Source organism: Myotis daubentonii, chromosome 16, assembly GCF_963259705.1.
Source record: "Myotis daubentonii chromosome 16, mMyoDau2.1, whole genome shotgun sequence".
Lineage (NCBI taxonomy): Eukaryota > Metazoa > Chordata > Mammalia > Chiroptera > Vespertilionidae > Myotis > Myotis daubentonii.
The window spans coordinates 41,864,762-41,881,929 of record NC_081855.1 but is presented as its reverse complement, the minus strand read 5'-3'; the positions used below and the strand labels follow the sequence as shown (position 1 = coordinate 41,881,929).

The window sequence follows — 17,168 nt, the reverse complement described above, 5'->3', positions numbered from 1 at the left end:
TGTGTGTGTGTGGGAGGGGGTGCGGGAGGGGGGAAGCAGGATATACCTAGCCCTTATTACTAAGGATTTCTGGTTAACAGCCACTCAAGGGAGGGTACATGGTCTTGGTCTTAGTAAGGAGTTGGAACCGCTAAATTGAAATTCTAAGCTGAGATTTTAACATAAAAAGGTCTGTTTTCCAAGAACAAATAGTTACTTCCTCTTAGATCCCTCACCTAATCATGTCAACCTGATCTCAGTCACTCACTATCCTATCATCTTTACTGCTCTTATCACCAGTGTTAATTATCTTCCTCATTTACTTGTCTGTATTCCTTCATTTCAAAGAGGGCAGAGACCTATCTGTTCTGTTCACACTCTATATACCCTGCCCTTGGTTCCAAATTATGTGTGTGTGTGTGTTTTTAAATAAATAAATGGGCCAATGTCAAGTAAGCAGATTCCTTCTGAGAATATAACATGATGTTACCTATTTTTTTTTATTTTGGCACTAAAAAAAAGAGATAACATCATGTTATATTTTCACTTTAAAATATAATTTTAATTTTAACCCCAGTAATGCATACAAATAATTTAAGAAGTTGAAGAATGTTAAAAGACATATTGATATCTTTTGTGCTATCCCTCCTTACTTTTACATATTACTTCCCAGAGATAGCCACTTTCAAAGCATTTAGCTTTTTCTTCTGGTATTTATGTCCATGCTTCTAAGTAATAAGCTTATACTACTATTCTTTTTTTTTCTTTATTGATTAAGGTGTTACATATGTGTCTTTATCTCCCCATTGCCCACCCCCCACACACACACACACTCATGCCCTCACCCCCCTGGTGTCTGTGTCCATTGGTTAGGCTTATATGCACGCAAACAAGTCCTTTGGTTCATATCTCCCCCTTACCCCCTTCCTCCCCTACCTTCCCTCTGAGGTTTGAGGGTCTGATCGATGCTTCTCTGTCTCTGGATCTGTTTTTGTTCATCAGTTTATGTTGTTCATTACTATTCTTGATATATCAAATTTTAGATACTTTTTAACTTCCTATCACTGGTGAAGATTTATTTTTTTTAACCACCACTATTCCTTCCCATATACCTCACAATATAATCATAATTTTTAAGCCACTTTTGTTAAACCACTAATCATACATTTTATTTCAACTAAATATTGTTCACTAATAAGCCATGTAGTATACTCTGATTGTGTTTCCTTTCATATACAAATATTTATTTTTTCCTGGCGTTAATATTTTTATTAAAAATGTTTTTGTCCTTATACCTATTGCTAACTTCCCCAAATGTTCCAGCAGGTCTCTGAAATGCTTGGCAGTTTACTTAAAAAAAAAAACCCAACTTAAATACATTGACAGCCTGTTCATTATTTTCTAGGCAACCCCCCTGCCCCTTGCCCAGTCCTGCTGCAATATGAGTCTCCTTTTACCACTGTCCTTTGTTGGAGTTCCCTTTTTGTGGATCCCATGTCTTCCTCTTTCTGGTAAAGGTGCATGGGAAGGACATTTTTTGAGATGGCATGTATCTGAAATATCTTTATTCTCTTTGAATGATCATTTGGGTGGGCATTAAATAATTCATCATTTTGAAGGCATTTTTGGCTCATTTGGCTTAGAATCCATCAAAGTATGATGCTGTTCTGATTTCTGATCCTCTCTAAGAGACCTGGTTCTTTTCTCTGGAAGCTTGTATAACTTATTTATTCCCACTCTTCTGAAATTTCATTGGATTGGGTACTAGATGGGTCCCTTTTAATCTGGAAAGGGAAATTATTATTTCTTTTTTCTATCTTTTTTTAAAAATATATTTTATTGTTTTTTTTTTTTTACAGAGAGGAAGGGAGAGGGATAGAGAGTTAGAAACATGGATGAGAGAGAAACATCGATCAGCTGCCTCTTGCACACTCCCTACTGGGGATGTGCCCGCAACCAAGGTACATGCCTTTGACCGGAATTGAACCTGGGACCCTTCAGTCCGCAGGCCAACGCTCTATCCACTGAACCAAACAGGTTAGGGCGGAAATTATTATTTCTTTGCTAATTCCCATCTTACCAGTTTCACCTTCTCTTTCTGTGAATTCTCTTGCTCAGATATTGGATCTTCTGCACAGACCATCTGAGTTTTATTTTTTGTTTTTGCTTCCCCCCGCCCCCCCTCTTCTGTTTCTCATCTGTTTTGTTGTTGCTGTGGATTACATTCTAGGAGGTTTCCTTGACTCTGTCTTTCAACCCATCTAATTTTTAATCTGGCCATCATTTTCAGAAGCTCTTTTTTTTAGTTGCTATTTTCATCTTTATCTTCATTTTTATCCTATTCCTGTAAAGTGGGTATAATTTTTCTCCCTGAGGATATTATTTATAGTTTTGTGAAATTTTTGTCACCTCCTAATACTCTGAATCCTGTGTTCATTCCTTTTTTCTTACGTTCACCTCTATCTCATGTTGGAGGTTTTCTTCAAAAGCATAGCAGTTCGCCCTGGCCGGGTGGCGTGGTTGGTTGGTTGGTTGGAGCGTTGTCTGGTACACCAAAAGGTCGCGGGTTTGATTCCCGATTGGCACATACCTAGGTTGCTGGTTGGGTCCCTGGTCAGGCTCATGGGAAGCAACCGACCGATGTTTCTCTTTCTCTCTCTCTAAAAAAAAAAGCAAGCCTAGTTCTTAGTTCTTAAAGTTGAGTGGTCTTATGTGCTTGTTGGGTTTGCTGTATGTTGGGCTTCTCTGTGGGTTTGGGAGGGGCCTGGCTGTCAGTGGTCTGGGAGCTTATGTATGTAGCTCTTTTGTCATCTTTTGTCCATTGTCGTCTCATTTTCCATTCTTTTTCCTTGTGGGTTTGTACCCTTTGCCTCTGCTTTACTGTCACTTTAATAGACTTTGGGTCATGTTTAACCAGCAGATCTATGTCATGTTCTCTTGAGCACTCTTATTTTTGCACATGCTGTTCCCTCTACTTGGCCTGGTTACCTTTCCTCTCTTAGCATTACCATAACTCCTGTAGATTTGTACATATGAAATTATTAAGAGATATGCTAATGACTTTAGGTTGGGTCTTAGACCTTTCACTTTGGGAATATCTCAAAATAAACTTACTCATCCAAGTGATTTTGTTTTATAACATGCCTCATTTCAGTGTTTACATGTCAATATTTAGTTATGGTATAATTTCTTAATTCTCAAATAACTACCCAGAGGCACATGTCATGAAATGTCCTCTTTTAGATGATAACAGGGTGCTAAAGTCTCATTATAGCAATTTAAGGAGAATCAACAATAGTATATAACAGTCTAGCTTTATGAGCAAAGCCATATATATTTTACTATATTTTTATTGGTTTCAGAGAGGAAGGGAGAGGGAGAAACATCAGTGATGAGAGAGAATCATTGATCAGCTGCCTCCTGCATGCCCCCTACTGGGGATCGAGCTTGCAACCTGGGCATGTGACCTGACCAGGAATCGAACCTTGATCTGACTTATATTTTGAAAGGATTTATAATGTGGACAATAGACTGTAGAGCAAGCCTGTCAAACTCAAAGGCTAACATGGGCCAAATAAACGAGGCATGCGGCCCGCGGGCTGCAAGTTTAACATGCTTGCTGCAGAGGGACAAGGGTAAGAGCATCAAAATCAGTTGGGAATTGAAGGCAGTAATCTAAGGTAAGAGATGATGGTGACTTGGACTAAGATTGTATTAGTGGAGCCATGGCCCATGTTGCTAAATGGTTAGAGTGTTGGTGTGAGCACCAAAGGGTATTGGGCTTGATTCCCAGTCAAGGGCATGTTCCTGGGTTGCACTTTTTATCCCTGGCTGGTCTCTTTCTCCCCCCGCCCCCCGTTCCAATCTCTGTAAAAAATGGAAAAAATATTCTCAGGTGAGGATTAACAACAGCAAAAAGATTATAGCAGTACACTGGTGAGAAGTGCTCACATCTATAATAATAAAAGCATAATATGCTAATTAGACCAGACATCCTTCCAATGACCTTCCGGACAGAGCTAGGGCTGTGAGGGAAGCCCGGGTCCTGGGTGCCAGAGGGAAGCTAGTACTGTCAGCTGGGGGAAGGAAGGCCTACTCTTGCATGAATTTTGTGCATCGGGCCTCTAGTTCTAGTTATATTTTGAAGACAGAACCAACAGAATTTGTTAATGGATTGGCTGTTGTCGGGGGAGAAGGGGGAAAGGGCAAGAGGAGAATAGAGATTTGAGTAAAGGCATATTTTCAAGGTTTTTAGCCTGAGCACATGTAAGAATGGAGTTGTCATTTGCTAAAATGGGGAAGATTGGAGGGGAATTTGGCTGGGAGTTTTTGATGTAGGGGTTAGTTTGGGGTACATTAAATTTGAGATGATTGTTAGACATCCAACTGGAGGTATTGAATACACAGTTAGATAGATATTGGACTCTGGAGTCCATGAGAAAGGATAGGGCATTTATAAAGTGAGAGCATAGAGGAAAACAGAAGTTTACTATTAAAATACTTTTAACAGCCAAACCTTTTCCTTTGAAACTGCAAATTCTTTTCTCATGGATATTGGAGTCTCTATAAAAGTGGTATCCTATGACTATATTAGTAGAAATGTTGTCCAAGTCACCAAATGCAATAAACCACCTCAAATTTAGGGCATAGAACAGCAACCATTTTATGATGCTCTCGGATTCTGGGGCTGCAATTTAGATAGGCACAGCAGGGATGTCTTGTCGTTGCTCCACAATGTCTGGGGCCTCATCTGGGCAGACTTGGATATCTGGGGGCATTCAGTGCTGCTTCACTCACATACGGTGCCTGGGCTGGAATGAGTCAAAGGCTGATCCCAGCTGGGATGCAGACCAAGTGCCTCCATGTGGAAGAACTTTTGCCTTGGGCTTCTCACAAGATGTTGGCTGGGTTCTGGAGAATGAGCCTTTCCAGAGAATTAGGTAGAAGCCGCATAGCCTTAGAAGTTGCATGTGGATAGTTCTGCCATACTCTGTTGGTTGGAGCAGTCATGGATTTAGCCAGGTTCAAGAGAAGAGGGCAAAGGTCCCTTCATTCAGTGGGACAGGTATCAAAGAGTTTGGTCCATGCTTTCTAACCACCACAAATGCTCTTTGAATTTGAGGTTCTGCCCCCAATCCATAATTACTTTAAAGGAAGAAGTTCTCACACAGGATCCATGGGCATGGACTCTTAGCCCCAGTTATAAATTGCTGCATGCTAAGCAACCAGGACTACCTTAATATCTCTTGTAGGGAAAGTGACCAGAATAAATTTGAGAAAAGAGTCTTCCTTCTCTTCAAAAAGTATTGATCTATATTGTTGGTTTGTGATGTTGAGATTCAGAAATTTGTTTCCTTTCTCTGCTTTATTTCATTTGCCTGGCTTAAAAGAATATTAATAACTTACATCGCATTCTAGATCAGTGGATGCTTTTATGACTCTTATTTGGGCTTTGGCCAAAGATAACAGAACTCACAGGCTTTTCCAGCAACTTGCCCTTCTCCTCCCTTCAGTTGCCTTCAAGCTTGGAAATTATGACATGACGATTTGCTTGCCCAACTTACAGTTGTTTCTCAAAGGCTGTACTCATTCTGTTTTAAAAAGTTGGCAGCCTGCCTCTGATCCCTGTGAGGGTGAGCCCATCAGCATTCACAGCTCATTGGAAGGATGCTTTGCTTCTCTCTGGAAAAAACTTCCAAATTCTAGGTAGCCAGTCATACAGGGTAGAGTTCATCTTGTTTCCCCAGATGCAGAAGTCTTACGGGTGCCATACTTTTCAGTATTGTGGCCATCAGTGACTGTTCAGCAGGAACTTTTCTAGTGGAGGTGGTATTTATGTGTGTGTGCAAATGTGAGTAAAGGAAACTATAAAGAAATGTGTTTTGGTGTCTTAAATCTAATATCCTGTTGGAAGCTCTGAGTAGGAATGATACATGAGGGTTGCCAGCAGAGAGCTTCTCAAATGGAGGAATGGAATTAAAACAAGAAAAAGCCTCAGCTGCATACATCATATTACAACAGTATTAGTAAGTACTGCAGGCATTCAGAGTTAAAGCAGTGATTGGGCCAGAGGTGAGTTAGGGAAAGCCTCTCACACTGGCTGGAAAGGGACATATAATGCCACCAAGGAGAAAAACAGTTTAGGCGAGACTATCTGTGGGAAAAGAACAAAGTCTGAAGGGGTGGGCGTGGAGAAGGAGATAAGGTGACTTGATGGAAGACAGGACATTTTTGAAAGTCATCTTGAGGCTGGAGAAAGGAGCTGGAGTTGCCTAAGTTGGCTGAGGAGTTGGAGAGCCTTAGGCAGGGATAAAGATTTTGTAATGGACAATTAGAAGTTAGTTATATTTTTGAGCTGGGGGATGTGCTGTGGTTTTACTCTTATTGAAAGGAAAACTGAAAGAGTTGGTCTGCTTCTCAGAATACTTCTTAGTGGACGCAGTGTCCTTGCCTGGGAGAATCTGGCTTATCAATGTAGTTGTAATTCATACCAGCGGTTTATTCATTCTGCTGGATACTGGGGTCAGTCCAGTATAGCGGTTACAAGTGCAGGTTATGGTGTCATAGTGCTTGGGTCTAAGTAGTGGTGATGGTGATGGAAGGAAGGCCTGTGGAGGGAGGCCTTGGTATTTTTGAGCAGCTGAAAGAAGAGCAAAGGGAGTGCCAGGAGCTCAGCCAGTAGGCTGGTGCCAGCTGACACAAGAAAGGCAGGGCTATCCAGGTCGTCGGTCACATTAATAACACCAACACTTATATACTGTGTCCTAAGCACTTTGTGTACATTAATCTTTAGTTCTGACAATGATCCTGTGAGGTAAGTCCTGTTTCCTCCCCCTTTTTACAGATGAGGAAACTGAGGCACAAAGAGGCAAAATAACTGGCACTCTCTCACAAGTGGTGGAGCCAGGATTCAGGTCTGGGCACTGTGGCTCCAGGATCCATGCTCTAAGGACAACACTCTTCTGACATAATATTACATATTTTGTTTCTCAACCTAAGATCAATGCAAGGTTGTCAGTGGGGTTTTAAGTAGGGGAGTAGCAAGATCAAGTCTATGTCTTGAAAATATCTCTCTACAGTATGGAAAATGGACTGGAAGGAGGCAAGCATATGTGGGGAGACAGTTCAAAGCTATTGTGGCTCCGAGATTTCTGTCCGATTTTCTTTGACGCCTTTTCTTGGGGGGAAGGGTGTGTGTGCTGGGTTCTGATATTTTTGGTTAAATATCAATTTACTATTTATACTGCAGCATGTATTCTTGGATTGCAGTAACCTTATGTCTTGAGGGGATGGAACCTGATCATAATTTATAGACTGAAGAGTTTTTAGAGGCCATCCAGCCCAGTTGCTCTTCCAGTATCAGAATTACTGCTGTGACATTTCTCAGGGTGAGCATTTAACCTCCATTTGAACACCAAACGCAACAGGAACGTGTCAGTTTGTCCCTCACTCCTTTCTCTGAGTCGCCTTTGCCCTTCAGTCACCAAGTCCCATGCTGTCTTCCTCATTAATGTCTCTGGAAGATGTCTGCTTGAAAACATTTCTGAGGCTGCTACCACCTTTTACCTTGATACTTTCATCTTAAGGGATCTTTCTGAAATGTAAATCAAATGATCATTTGTCTGCTTCAAGCTTTGCAGACCTCATCATTGCCCTATTTCTTCATGTGGCTTACCTGAGAGACTTCTCCAACCTCATCTCACATCAGAGTCTCCTTATGCAGTTTCTGCAGTGTTCTGCTTCATGACAACTGCCTGGACCCCACCCTGAAGATTATTATTGAGTCCAGCTAGTGTAAGGACCAACGTCTGGCTTCTCACCGTTCCTTAGGTGGTTCTAATGTGCATCCAGCGTTGAGCTATGACCTCTGCTGTGTATTCCCAGGTTCTCAATCTGGCCACACATTAATATCATCTGATGAGCTTTTAAATGTCAAAACCTGGTTCCCACCCTCAGCATCTGGTTTGATTGCCACGAATCTTTGTATTTATTTATTTTTAAAAAGTATCTGCCCTTATAATTCTAATCTGCAGCCAGGGCTTGGAACCTCTGCATACAGAGGAAATCACTCCGAGGACAGAATTCAGAGTATATGTTATGGGGAAACAGATTCCAGTTTTGGAGTGATTTACCCTTTTCATGTAGAGATCTCCAAGTATTTGAAGAGCCACTCTTCCATAATTTAGCTTTTTGTCTACTAACTCCACTTCCTGTTCCTCAAGCCTTTTTACTGGGCAAAACATTCAAGTTTTTGGACTCCTTACACCCTAGGAGTATGTATTTGTTTTTCAGTGTGCCATTTAAAATGTGATACAATTAGAATATCATTCTAGATATGGGCCAGTTTCAGCAGGACTAAATAGATCCTTTAGTTGTAACACTCTTATATGTGTGTTAACACACTATAAGGTCACATTGACTTGGTATCATGGTTGACTGATGAGTTACTTAAAGATCAATTAAAACTCCCTCTGTAGCATAATGGCTAAGAGCAGGAACTTTGAAAACAGACTACTGTATTTGGGTTAGGATTCCAACTCCATGCCTACTACCATATGACCTTGGGTGACTCACTTAAAATCCTGTGCCTCAGTTTCCTCCTCTGTAAAATGGGGATAAAAATAGCATCTATCTCATAGGATTGTGTGAGACTGAAATAAATAAAGAAATATATGTCATGTGCTTAAAACAGTGGCTGATACATAGTAAGTACTATATAAATATTAGCCATAATCATTAGTTATTTGGATTGCTCTTAAACCCAGGTGATTTTTTAAAAATATATATATATTTTATTGATTTCAGAGAGAAAAGGGAGAGGTAGAGATAGAAACATTAATGATGAGAGTCGTTGATCGGCTGCTTCCTGCACGCCCCCTACTGGGGATCAAGCCTACAACCTGGGCATGTGCCCTGATTGAGAATCGACCCACCACCTTTTCTGTGTACCATGGAACGGTGCTCCAACCAACTGAGCCACCCTGCTGGAGCCCTTAATGTATTTCCCTTAGTCTTTTTAGGACCTGGAGCTATCCTCAAGTGAACCAGGTGGAGATATTGGATTAGGGCACCACTTAACCCTCCTGTCCTCTCCTTGTCTCCTTCCATACACCAAATCACAGCATTGCTAACTTCCTCCCTTAGGATATGATACAAAGGCCCATTGAAATGCATGTGTTTTACATTGCAGGGAAAGCGGACTTTATCATTTAACTCTTAACTCCGCTAATCTGAGGAATTTATCTGTGTCCCAGGGCATTGAGGAAATTCATTTAGCATAAAATATGTTGATGAAAGGGATGCCATGAGGGGTGGGGTGGGGAGGAACTATACAGCAGTAAGGTACACACAGTCCCTTACTATATAGGAGGGATGCTGTACATCCATTATGTTGTATGTGTGTTTTTAAAAAACTTTTACAACAATCCTTAAAGGAGGGGTACTTCTCCATTTTACTGAAATCAGTAGTCAAGTAATGTTTTCCAAACAAAGAGCTAATAAATGGCAGTCAGGGTTTGCACCCCAGCCCAGCCAGTATAAAGTCTCATTTCCTTGGCCTCATACCCTACTGCTTTGGAGCAGTGTGTCTGGGTGGAGGAGTGGAAGTGTCACAAAGTGGGGAGACTGTGTGACACACATTCTGTTTTGTGGTTTTCGTATAGAGTCAGACCAGTTTTCAGGCCCCTTTAACCATAAACTGTGCACTTAGTAATTGATGAAGCATGTCCATATTGCTTTCAATTTGGAGAGATTTATGTTTGTTAGGTTCTTGTTCCTTTAATCTGAAGTATTTGTGATCAAATATAGTACCTATCCCAAATGAAGTATGGAAACTACATCAGTTTGTTTCTTTAAATTTCTTACCATTATTATCTTAGAAATAAATAATAGGAGGTCTTGGTATTTCATAGTTCTCAGAATTTTCCCAAAGACAGCTGAGTATGCACTAGATTTGGGGTAATTCTTTTGGTTTTGTTTTTAAAACCCTGGCTGTTCTTCAAGGATTAGAGCACTAGGTTTCCTTCCCTCTTGCTGTTCACATTCCTGATAGTCTCTGCCTCTTGAAGTTAACTGTAAATCTGATAATTTTATTCTCTCTGTTTTTGGATATACACTAGATAACTATGCAAAGGTAGTGCTAGTGATCAGATTTGGAATGGAGAAAATAATGTGCTTGGCACAAGAGGCTTTAACTTTTCCTAGAAGAATTACAGTGAGGTAAGAAGAATGAGGGATATAGACTTTTGGGGGGTTAGAGTGTTCCAGAGTGTCATGAAAAACTGTCCTTTTCTCCAAGCTCTACTCCCCAGGAATTTAGTACTTCTTTCATATATCCAATTTTGCCACATTAGTGGGGAACTCTAATTCAATTTTTCTTACATCTCAATGTCCATTTTTGCAAGGAAGAGTTGGTTTCTGACTTTAAAGCAAATCCTATTATTTGTAATTGAGTGTTACAATAAGTATAGTTCAGATTGGGCACTCAAGTGCTAACATTTTGTCTTTCTGGGAAATCAAAATTAGATTTATATATAGACTTAAGGTGCTATTGGGATTTGTAAGCAATGAAATTATATGTTTATTATACAAGGATACTTACTTTGAATTATCTATTTTTTAAATTTGAAATTTTAAAGTCTTACCATCTAGGGTAATTATGAATGGTTAAGTTATATTTAAATATGGACTCCTATCATTCATTACACCTTTCATTCTACAGTGAAAGTTTTATAAAGATTGAGTATCTTTGTCTAGCATTAATAGCCTTTTACTTTTTCTCTTCTTCTTTTAAAAAAATTTTATTCATTGATTTGAGAGAGATAAACATTGATTTGTTGTTCTACTTGTTTATGCATTTATTGGTTGATTCTTGTATGTGTCCTGACTAGGGATCCAACCTGCAACCTTGGTGTATCGGGATGATGCTGTAACCAACTGAGCTACTTGGCCAGGGCTAAAAATATACATATTTTTAAAAATATATATTTCTATTGATTTAAGAGAGAGGGAGAGAGAGAGAAACATCAATGATGAGAGAATCACTGATCGGCTCCCTCCTGCATGTCCCCTACTTGGGATCGAGCAAGCCCCACAACCCGTGCATGTGCACTGACCGGGAATCAAACTGTGACCTCCTGGTTCATAGATCGATGCTCAACCACTGAGCCATACTGGCTGGGCTAAAAATATATTCTTAAAAGGACTGGCTTCTCTAGAAATTAATGCAAGTATATTTCTATATTACTTTATACTTTGATTGCCTTAGCCACTGAGCCTTTCCTGACAGCAAAGAGGAGCCTAGTGTAGGCAACAGATAAAATACAAGTATGCGCTATTTAAGATCTAGGTATTTCTACAGCCAACACTCAAAGAAAAATCGCGTGATACATTGCAAGGTGAAACAGAAATTATCTTTAGATCACTTCTTGTTCTGAATGGTTTTCCTCCCTCTCCTCACTTTCTACCCTCCTGCCTGGGCCCTGTTGTAAACCCACTGGTGCGTGAATGTGAAATACAAGTCTTATTTTAAAAGAAGTTTTATGAAATGATGTAATGAAACCCTTTGGTAAGTGGTCCTGACTTGTGTTCTCAACTTGCCCTTGCTTACTTTAGATTGAAGTATATAAATGAGAACTGTGATTTTGGACAAACTTTTTTAGTGATCTTTACAGTAATAAGTTCCCCATTAGACAATAGTTGTTTGTCTTATGACTTGTTGTTGGTAAAGTTATCCCCAAGGGGTTGAGAAATTCCTGTTTTGTAAAGTCCAGAAAGTCTTTGTTGATTTACTGTTTCATTTTCTTTTTCTTTCCTCTTCAGTTGTAGAAAACAGTATCACACTTTTCCTTCATATGCTAACATTTACTATCTTCTAACCTAAATGTAGCAAACACCTTGAGAGAATTAAGCCCTAGGTCAATTAAGCCCTAAGCCACTATATGGAATGTATTGTTTTCTCTCCCGTGCATCCAGAATGGTACTTGGCACTTAAATTGTTGTGCAAATCACTTTCTGTGTTCTGGGGTTCAGTGAAAGTGGTTATTGAATCTCAGGTTTAGGATTATTCCATAGGTAAGAAATACTTTAGTTAGAATAGGGGCCCTGGCTGGGTCGCTCAATTGGTTACAGCATCATCCCAATAAGCCAAGGATGAGGGTTTGATACCAGGTCAGGGCACATACAGGAATCAACCAATGAATTTATAAATAAGTGGAATAACAAATTGATGTTTCTCTCTGTCTGTCTGTCTGTCTGTCTCTTCCTTCCTCTCACCTTCTCTCTCTAAAAAAAAAAAATTAAAAAAAATCAATAAATTAAGAAATAATAAAGTGAGGTTCTTTCTTTAGATTGTAATTTGAAAAATCAGAATTAAGATTGTGAAATTAAAGTTAGATCTTTTAATTTTTTTCCCAGTAAAACAATTACCACAAAGCTAGTTGGCAATGGTTTTCCTAGACAATTTGGCTAGTGCTCTCTTCATAACAAGAGCATTCTTGTTATGAAGAACATTTGGTCTGATTGCTCTGTGGCCCCTGTTGGTTAAATATGGTTTGTAGCTAAGCAGCCATTAAGGAGATCACTATCTGACTCTTTGCCCATGTCCTCCTTGAAAATGCTACCTGCTCTTTGGCTTTAATTTACAACTACTAAAACTATATTTTTTTTATATAACTATACTAGAGGCCCGGTGCACAAAATTTGTGCAGGGGGGGGGTGGTGGTCCCCTCAACCTGGCCTGCGCCATCTCGCAGTCTGGGAGCCCTTGGGGGATGTCTGACTGATCTTAGGCCCACTCCCCGCAGAGCTGGCCTAAGCCGGCATTCAGACATCCTTAGCGCTGCTGCAGAGGCGGAGAGGCTCCTGCCATCTGCTGCGCTCGCCAGCCCTGAGCCTAGCTCAGGGCTTCTGGCTGAACAGAGCTCCCCCTGTGGAAGTGCACTGATCACCAGGGGGCAACTCCTGCATTGAGCATCTTCCCCCTGATGGTCAGTGCATGTCATAGCCACCTGTCATTCCATTGTTCAGTTGATTTGCATATTAGCCCTTTATTATATAGGATGTTTGATAGCTATTTTATATATATGCTATTTATATGATAGCTATTACAGTATTATTTGCAGTAATTAGACTAAGAAGTAAAACATAACATGAGTCACTTTTGGTGCTTTAAATTTATGGAAAAAACTATTAGCTAGTTTCTGATTTAAGAAATAGCACAATTACCGTTCTATTTACTAAAACCCCAACTCAAATTAAAACAACAGCAAAAATCCTCTGAGTTATGGACTAGAAATGAATTGGACTATTTTCAACAACTTGTAATTTGTTAGTGGTACCAGTATATTAGTTTAAAAATGCAAATATTCATGCATGATTTCAATGTTAATCTATAACTGATCGGATATTTTGGGATGCTGCTTTGTCAGGGAGCAGACTGAGATGGCTCTATGTTTGTATCTAAGATAAGCAAATTTATAATAACACTGGAGTATATTTTGAAAAGTAGGTGTCTAGTTCTTTAAATCCTTTGTTAGAAGAACCCAGTTTCTTGGTTACATAAGAGCAGCAGTGTCCAACAAAAGTGGAATGCAAGTCACATATGTAATTCTAAAGTTGTTAATAGCTATATTAAGAGAAGTAAAAAGAAATGGGTGAGATTCATTTTAATAATATGTTTTAGTTTCCCCAATATACCCAAAATATTATCAATTCAATACCAATGAGATATTTTACTTTTTTTAAAGTGTATTTTACACTTAAAGCACATCTTGGTTTGAACCAGCCACATTTCAAGTGTCCAGTAGCCACACATGGGAAGTGGCTACCATATTTCATTACATTTGCATTGCAGTAGAATATACATAAATTGGCATGTTAGACAGATCTCTATGCAAATCAGGTCCTTGGAAACATAAGGCAGATCCCGATGCTTTTAGCCTAAGAGGCATATTTTAACTTGGCTCTAATGCAAATATTGTAAGAGAGTTCTAGTGACCTTTGATTTCTTGTTGAAGGTAATACGCACCATGGTTACAGTGCTTTAGCATGTAACATGTAGCCTGCTCTGAGAAATAAATAAATCAAGAAGTCCAGTTAAGTGTATGTCTTTGTATGTATTCAGTCTTTTCTTAAATGTTCTCACTATCCCAGAGAGCCATCTCAATATCTGTACATTTCTTAGTCTTTGGCTATTACTTGCTGTTACTTTCACTATTTCTCAAGACTACTTAGTTGGTGTTGCTATTCAGAAAGAGGACTAAAGGTGGTCAGCCAGATTGGTTTGTCATACCTAAACTTTTCCCTGGGGTATTCATTAACCTGAGGACAACCTATATGCCCGGTATTTAGCTTTTCTTCTCTCTCATTTCAGACTGAGAAATTTATAAGACAAAATTACTTTTTGTTGAGTGGGAGAAATCCCAGTTAGATCCTTGCTTATCCTCTTAAAGCTGTAGTCTTGGAATTAGCTCTCTGTCCTCCCTGAACATCCACACCCCACATTTTGGTCTTAGTTCAGGTTTACTGTATATACCTCCCAGTTCACTTACAGGGTATAGGGTGGAAAGAAGGGAACTGACACCTGTTGAGCATAGTCACTGAGCTGGGTGCTTAGAAATATTCTTTCAACAGCCCTGAGGGGTGGGGATTATGATCTCTATTTTATAGATGAGGACATGGAATTCTGGAAGTAATTTTTCACTTCACATTCCTCAGGTAGATTATTGAACTTGGCATCATGCCCACATCGTCCTCTAGTTTAGAAGAAGCTGTGATGTGCTTCCTTAAGTAGAGATTGTGAATGTGAATGTGTTGGTCTAAACTGGGAGAGACATGCCAGGATCCTTTCCAAAGCATCTTTTATCCTTAATCACAGACCTGATGCCTGTGTTGGGTACATAGGGTATTTCTACATTGTTTACCCTACCAGGGCTTGTAGTAACCATATGAACACTTTGGTTTACAGTTGGGACCCCTGATTCCAGCAGGATGGCCCAATGGAATCAGCTACAGCAGCTCGACACACGGTACCTGGAGCAGCTTCATCAGCTGTACAGTGACAGCTTCCCAATGGAGCTGCGGCAGTTTCTGGCCCCTTGGATTGAGAGTCAAGATTGGTAAGTCCTGCCCAGCCAGTGTGGCTCAGAGGTTGAGTGAACCAGGAGGACCCTGGTTCAGTTCCCGGTCAGGGCATATGTCCAGGTTTTGGGCTCAGTCTCCAGTAGGGGGTGTGCAGGAGGCAGCCAATCAATGATTCTCTCTCATCATTGATGTTTCTATCTCTCTTCCCCTCTGGAATCAATAAAAACATATTAAAAAAAAAAAAAGATTGGTAAGTCCTTCTTGAGAAACTCCCAAATTGTTAGGTTTTGATTTGCATCAAGAAGCATGATCATAACTCTGTCCTATTTCATTGAAAAATGTATGGGTACAGGTGATGGGGTATAAGAGAGGTAAAGAGGTACTCTTAGTCTTATATAAACATTTTCTATATTAAAAACATACACTAGCAACTGACTTTTGGCACATCAGCCTGCTTGCTGGTAAAAGTTTTTAGGACTGATTTGGATCTCACTGACTCAGTGAGATCCTCTATATCAGTGGTTCTCAACCTGTGGGTCGTGACCCCTTTGGGGGTCGAACGACCCTTTCACAGGGGTCGCCTAAGACCACGGAAAACACATATATAATTACATATTGTTTTTGTGATTAATCACTATGCTTTAATTATGTTCAATTTGTAACAATGAAAATACATCCTGCATATCAGATATTTACATGACGATTCATAACAGTAGCAAAATTACAGTTATGAAGTAGCAACGAAAATAATTTTATGGTTGGGGGTCACCACAACATGAGGAACTGTATTACAGGGTCGCGGCACTAGGAAGGTTGAGAACCACTGCTCTATATGTTCTTATGCTTCAGAGACATGCTGCAAATATTCTTTTGTCTGAATGAGAATTCTGTCATGGGTAGAAGTTTGGGTCCTTGCTTCTCATTCCTCTTTAACTAAAGGAGAGAGACACAGAGTAAGAGAAATAGCCTTGTTCATAGAGGAGATAATGGCCCAGAATTCCAACAACTATTTCACTTTAAGGTGTTCAGATTCACCTATTAATTTTGGTTTAATTCAGGCCTATGAGCTAACTTTTCCAGAATGTGGCGAAGTGCCAGGGAGGTGATTCAGAGCTATTGGAGATAGGCCATCCTACCCTACCCTGGGATTGCTTATTTATTACTAATAATCTGACCACAGAGTTGACTGAGAATTTAAAATAAAAAGCATATCAGTCCACTTCACTCAAATATTTTATAAGTATAGACTATGACAATGGCTAATAGTATCTAGAATAATTATTAAATTGCTGATATTTATTGTTGCTGAGCAAGATAAATCTAAAATGAGTGGGTTAAAGTATTGGTTTTGCCTTGTTTTTTCCTCCTTTGCCTTGGTTTTTTCCTCCTTGATGGTGACTTTGTGTGTGTGTAGGTTTCAGAGTCATTCCTGATTACTCTTTCTTTTCCTAGGGCTTATGCAGCCAGCAAAGAATCACATGCCACTTTGGTGTTTCATAATCTCTTGGGTGAGATTGACCAGCAGTACAGCCGCTTCCTACAAGAATCAAATGTTCTCTATCAGCACAATCTGCGAAGAATCAAGCAGTTCCTTCAGGTGTGATGAGAAACTGAACCAGACAAAGGGTTTTAGATTTCTTCTTGCCAGTATCTTTTCTCAGTTGGCTAAATAATGAGAACCTATCTTGTACTTTAAATATAAGGAGAAGTAATTAGCCCTTTCTCAAATCTCTGTATGTTAACCCATGAGCATTATTACCTGAAATTCTCTTCTTTAGTTAGTTGAAGTAATAACCTGATTGTTATGTTAATATTATATTAACATGTTAATAACGATTATAACCAGGTTCCTTCATAGGAAGATGACTCATTCACTCATTCCTTACCCCAGGACATGCTTACAGATAGAAAGGGGGAGAGAGAGAGAAAGAGAAACATCCATGTTTGTCTTCCATACCTGCCCCCCTGCCCCGACTGGGGATTGAACCTGCAACCTAGGTATGTGCCCTGACTGAGAATCACACTGACAAAACCCTTCGTCGCACAGAATGACACTCAACCAACTGAGCCACTCTGGTCAGCTGGACAACTCTTACTTTCAAATGTTA

General features: G+C 39.8%; 1 protein-coding gene across 5 annotated transcripts in view; it reads left to right on the top strand.

Moving 5' to 3' along the window:
• Window positions 1-17,168, top strand: part of STAT3 (signal transducer and activator of transcription 3) — a 50,028-nt gene that overhangs the window by 12,010 nt on the left and 20,850 nt on the right. For all 5 annotated transcript variants that reach the window (XM_059670202.1, XM_059670204.1, XM_059670200.1 and 2 more), the window contains exons 2-3: window positions 14,945-15,095; window positions 16,513-16,657. In XM_059670202.1, the coding sequence (XP_059526185.1) occupies window positions 14,968-15,095; window positions 16,513-16,657 (273 nt within the window). In that variant the 5' untranslated portion in view covers window positions 14,945-14,967. The remainder of the gene's footprint in view (window positions 1-14,944; window positions 15,096-16,512; window positions 16,658-17,168) is intronic.